Source organism: Aquarana catesbeiana, linkage group LG11 (assembly GCF_042186555.1).
Source record: "Aquarana catesbeiana isolate 2022-GZ linkage group LG11, ASM4218655v1, whole genome shotgun sequence".
Classification (NCBI taxonomy): Eukaryota; Metazoa; Chordata; class Amphibia; order Anura; family Ranidae; genus Aquarana; species Aquarana catesbeiana.
Window position 1 is genome coordinate 14,917,709 of NC_133334.1, and position 6,000 is coordinate 14,923,708.

Genomic DNA, 6,000 nt, shown 5'->3' on the forward strand with positions numbered 1-6,000 from the left:
TAATTGTAATGAGTGGCCACGAGTCTTATTAAACTCTCTTCTGCGAAAAAGTTTTATCCCTATTGTGAGGTCACCAGTACAGTATTTGTAAATTGAAATCATATCCCCTCTCAAGCGTCTCTTCTCCAGAGAGAATAAGTTCAGAGCTCACAACCTTTCTTCATAACTAATATCCTCCAGACCCTTTATTAGCTTTGTTGCCCTTCTTTGTACTCGCTCCATTTCCAGTACATCCTTCCTGAGGACTGGTGCCCAGAACTGGACAGCATACTCCAGGTGCGGCCGGACCAGAGTCTTGTAGAGCGGGAGAATTATCGTTTTATCTCTGGCGTTGATCCCCCTTTTAATGCCAATATTCTGTTTGCTTTGTTTTGAATGATCTAATAATGTTTGAAAATTGCACAAGCTTTGTGGAATATTTGCAATACACAGGCTGATTGGAGCACTTTTACCTATTTATTCATTCATTGAGGTTTATTGCACATTAATGTATAGTATTAATAGATTTTGTATATTTTGTATGTTAAGCACAATATCACTTTATTAATATTTTAGTAGAAATTTCTTACATTTTTATTTTGATAAGCGCAGCGTGTGTACTATTTGGTAAAAAAAAAAATAGAAGGTAAAATAAATAAGAAAAAAAAAAATTTTAAACACGCCCCGTCCCGTCGAGCTCGCGCGCAGAAGCGAACACATAGTTGAGCAGCGCCCCCATATGAAAACGATGTTCAACCACACGTGTGAGGTATCACCGCGATCGGTAGAGTGAGAGCAATAATTCTAGCCCTAGACCTCCTCTGTAACTTAAAATATGCAACCTGTAGAATTTTTTAAACGTCGCCTATGGAGATTTGTAAGGGTAAAAGTTTGTCGCCATTCCACGAGCGGGCACAATTTTGAAGCGTGACGTGTTGGGTATCAATTTACTCAGCATAACATTATCTTTCACAGTATAAAAAAAATGGGCTAATTTTACTGTTGTCTTATTTTTTAATTAAAAAGTGTGTTTTTTCCAAAAAATGCGCGCTTGTAAGACCGCTGCGCAAATACGGTGTGACAGAAAGTATTGCAACAACCGCCATTTTATTCTCTAGGGTGTTAGAAAAAAAAATGTATAATGTTTGGGGGTTCTAATGCCGCGTACACACGGTCGGAATTTCCGACAGAAAAAGTCCGATGGGAGCTTTCAGTCCGATATTCTGACCGTGTGTATTCCCCATCTGACTTTTTCTGTCGGAATTTCTGACGGACTTAGATATAGAACATGTTCTAAATTTTTCCATCGGAAATTCAGACTGAGGTTATCCCGATGGCAAGTCCGACCGTGTGTACGCGGCATAAGTAATTTTCTAGCAAAAAAAAAAGTTTTTAACTTGTAAATAACACATCTCAAAAAGAGGCTCGGTCCTTAAGTGGTTAAGAGGGCAAATTCTTCCGGGGCTGAAGTGGTTAAAATCCATAACACACCCAAAGTCAGGCTTGCTGTGGTAGAGGGCAGTGTCCAGCCCCCAATATCATTTGCTTGACACTTCGTTACCTATTGGCCTAGAAAATGACAGATGATTGATTTCTACAATTTGGCTCCCCAACTTGATCCCAGGTACGTTCAGTGCCAGAGAACCTCCATTATACGGCTCTGTAATGTATCCTCGGGTACAATGACATTAATCACAGAAGAGTGACACTGACCTGATCCTAGGAGGAGAAGAAAGCAGATTATATGCAGAATTTTCAGCCCGGTCCTCATTGCTCAATCCATGCCGGATCCACTCCAAGAGAACTGTGAGAGACGTCTGATCTGTACAAAGTAGTAAACTTTGTCTGAATCTTGTTTCACTTTCACAGATTCTGGCCTCCTGGTGGCAGTGTAACCTCTTAGGCTGCATTCACACTCCAGCGTTTTGAATCGTGAGCAGATTTGCCACAATTCTGCCCGCAATTTGAAAGCACCAATGGGCAAATGACAAATCACGGGACTTCATTTGAATGACATCTCAAATCACGGTGCGTGTCTGCCGCGATTGTCGCATGACAAATCGCGCTGCAGTCACGGCAACACACATCGCGGGAATCATGTCGCCCCCCCCGAAAAAATTCAGGAGCTACTTTTGGGCAACATGCTTTTCACGATGCATGTTGCCATGATTGCAGCGCGATTTTCAAATGAATGGCATCTCAAATGCGAGTCCAGCGATTTGTCATTCACACATCAGCGCTTTCAAATCATGGGCAGAAACGCGGCAAATCTGCCCGCGGTTCAAAACGCTGAAGTGTGAATGCAGCCTAATGCCCCGTACACACGGTCGGATTTTCCGATGGAAAATGTGTGATAGGACCTTGTTGTTGGAAATTTCGACCGTGTGTGGGCTCCATCACACATTTTCCATCGGATTTTCCGGCACACAAAGTTTGAGAGCAAGATATAAAATTTTCCGACAACAAAATCCGTTGTCGGAAATTCCGATCGTGTGTACACAAATCCGACAGACAAAGTGCCACGCATGCTCAGAATAAATAAAGAGATGAAAGCTATTGGCCACTGCCCCATTTATAGTCCCGACGTACGTGTTTTACGTCACCGCGTTCAGAACGATCAGATTTTCCGACAACTTTGTGTGACCGTGTGTATGCAAGACAAGTTTGAGCCAACATCCGTCGGAAAAAATCCTAGGATTTTGTTGTCGGAATGTCTGAATAATGTCCGACCGTGTGTGCGGGGCATTACACTGTACATGTACAAAAAATAAGACCATAGAGATAAAGGTATAAAAGAGAATTTAAAAATTGTACGAAAGAAGCAAAATAAAACAGTAACCATTTGTAACATAATTTATACATACTGTACCTCCCAACTTTCTGAGTTGGGAACAAGGGATACCTTTTAGCAAAAATATGTAGGCATAGGACACCAATTCTATTTTTGGGTTTTAAAGGCCATAGCAGCCACTTTATTAACCACTTAAGGACCGAGCCTCTTTTTTGCTAGAAAATTACTTAGAACCCCCAAGCATTATACTTTTTTTTTCTAACACCCTATAGAATAAAATGGCGGTCGTTGCAATACTTTCTGTCACACCGTGTTTGTGCAACGGTCTTACAAGCGCACTTTTTTTGGAAAAAATACACTTTTTTTATTAAAAAATAAGGCAGCAGTAAAGTTAGCCCATTTTTTTTTATATTGTGAAAGATAATGTTACTCTGAGTAAATTGATACCCAACATGTCACACTTCAAAATTGCGCCCACTCGTGGAATGGCGACAAACTTTTACCCTTAAAAATCTCTATAGGCGATGTTTAAAAAATTCTACAGGTTGCATGTTTTGAGTTACAGAGGAGGTCTAGGGCAAGAATTATTGCTCTCGCTCTACCGATCGCGGTGATACCTCACATGTGTGGTTTGAACACCGTTTTCATATGCGGGCGCTACTCACATATGCGTTCACTTCTGCATGCGAGCTCGGCGGGATGGGGCGCGTTTAATTTTTTTTTATTATTTATTTTAGCTTTTATTTTTAATTTTTACTGCTTAAAAAATAAATAAAAAATGGTGTCACTTTTATTCCTATTACAGGGAATGTAAACATCCCTTGTAATAGAAAAAAAGCATGACAGGACCTCTTAAATGTCAGATGTGGGGTCAAAAAGACTTCACATCTCATATTTACACTAAAACGCAATAATAAAAAAAAATAAATACATTTTGTCATTTAAAAAAATGAAAAAAAAATGGCCCTTTAAGAGCTATGGGCGGAAGTGATGTTTTGATGTCGCTTCCGCCCTGCAATGATATGGAGACGGGTGGGGGTCATCTTCCCCTCACTCGTCTCCATGTCAGGCCAAAAGAAGGATCTGATCGCCTCCGCCGCTGCCGATGGCTCCGGTAAGTGGCGGAGGGCGGCGGGAGGGGACCCCTCCTCTGCCGAGGATAAAAGTGACCTTGCGGCGAATCCGCCGCAGGGACCACTTTTATCTGAAACCGGACCGACCACTGAAAAAGAGGATACCAGGGTTATGGCAGCTAGCTGCTGCCATAACAACGATACCCCTCTTCAAACAGCCGACATATAACGACGGTGGGTGGTCCAGAAGTGGTTAATGGACTCAAAGACAAAGCTCCTGGGCAAACACATCTGCAAAGATGAGAATAAAGATAACAGGGAAAACATTTGTCATTGTCAGTACTCATGCACAAGAACACGATGCTGTAGGTGAGAATACACTATACAATCTGATTGCATAATCTCTACACAATCTCCTTCAGGTTTACCAAAACATTGTAATATATGGACAAACCTAAATAATTCATTTAAGTAGTGTGACGGGAGTCACTTTGGGTGGGGGGCTTGTGGAACCCAGGTTACCTTGGAGAGCACTGGAAGCTCCTGGTCCAGCTCCCCTGGCCCCTCCTATGTGTAAGTCACCCTGTGTCCATTTGGGGCAAAGGGTGACTGAGAACCCCAGTCTGATCTATACTAGATACTATATTAATATTGTATGCGTGTATATATATATATATATATATATATATATATATATATATATATATATATAGTCTCATACTGTTGTGGACTGTTTGCTGGGTCATTTGGGGTGTGGCTGTATTCCATTGTTCTATGTTTTATGCCTGCCTTGTGAGAAATGTATAATGGGATGAATATTTGTGTTCCTAGCATGTAAACCGGGGGCAGGGCATAGAGGGGAGGGGGGAATTCCTCCAACAGCCCCCCCTGCTGATAAGGTGGTCTATTGTTCAAATGTTGAATATCTGTGTGTTCCTTATTGCTGATTGGACAGTTTACCCTGCCCTGAATCCAAGGGAGGGGCATTCTCCCTGAGTTGATATCTGTTACATGTGTTTCAATAAATAGTTCCATGTTCAGTTTGTAAATAAACTAGTCTCGTCTGGTTCTTGGTTACAATATATGGCTGTAATATTTGATATCTGAGGATCCAGATTGGAGGAAGCAGTGTACTGACAGACGCACTCAAGCAGAGTGCAACGGGAATCCGTTACATTGGAGGCAAGCAGTGGGACGCTTCCTGCAGTCTGGGACATCCAAACCTCCACGGGATAGCAGACTTTGGTCATCTCTGTGGAGATATGGACCTTGCATCAGAGTTACAAGGGCTGCTGCAGGGCGCCCTTTCAGCAATCCGCAGGCCTGTGTCTGCGGATCAGTACCTGGAGATCAGGCAGCAGATTCGGGTGCAGATCTGGATTGGAGCCCTCCAGGTTGCTGGTACACACAAGGGCAAGTGCTTTCCAACCCCAGAGCGACGAGCCAGTGACCAACGGGAGTTATGGATAGCATTCCTGGGAGAGCGATCCCAGGAGCAATGGGTGTCTGAGTTGGATAGGCTAGTCCAGCAGGAGATAGAGCTGGACAATCGATATCAGGCTCTGCAATGGCATGCAGAGCAGGAATTTTTAGGGGAGATAAAATAATGCTTTCTGGAGGGATATGACTTTGGCAGCCCTGATTTGCTGTGGGAGACCCTTACAGATCATTTTGTGTTTGGCAATGAAGAGGAACCTACCCTTGAGGACCTGTGAGAATACAGAGAGGCTATGCTTGGTCTTGCAGGGGTCTCAGAGCTTAAACCTGATCTGGACTATTTGCTAAGGAAGGAACAGCATCTGGAAAGGGCATATCGGGAACTGCTAGAACACGTTCAGCAGCATGCCAAAGAATCGCTAGTGGAAACTCCAGAGTTTGCCTTCTTCAAAGCTGAAGTGCTAACAAGAAGGTAGAGCTCTGCTAACCTCTGCCCAGCACCAATAACATCTTCTGGGTTCTACCGACAGGAGATGGTGAACCTCTATCCCCAGACACCAGTTCCAGAGACTGGGGATTTAATAGACTTCTCTGCTGAGGAAGTACAACCTGGTGACCCTCTAGCAGAAGAGCTGGCATCAGGGCCAAACATCACTGAGCTATGCCTAGCACCAAAAGCAGCTTCAGCCTTCCTGAGAGAAGAGGCAGTCGGCCTTTCTC

The 6,000-nt window shown here is 43.2% G+C and overlaps 1 protein-coding gene across 2 annotated transcripts in view; it reads right to left on the bottom strand.

Annotated features, from left to right (window-relative positions):
• The window catches only part of LOC141111850 (natural cytotoxicity triggering receptor 3 ligand 1-like), a 133,467-nt gene extending 131,655 nt beyond the window's left edge, over positions 1-1,812 (bottom strand). For both annotated transcript variants that reach the window (XR_012236479.1, XM_073604012.1), the window contains exon 1: positions 1,693-1,812. Coding sequence is in view for 1 of the 2 variants with exons in the window: in XM_073604012.1 (XP_073460113.1) it covers positions 1,693-1,750 (58 nt within the window). In the remaining variant the exon portion in view is untranslated. The remainder of the gene's footprint in view (positions 1-1,692) is intronic.
• Positions 1,813-6,000: the final 4,188 nt, after the last annotated feature.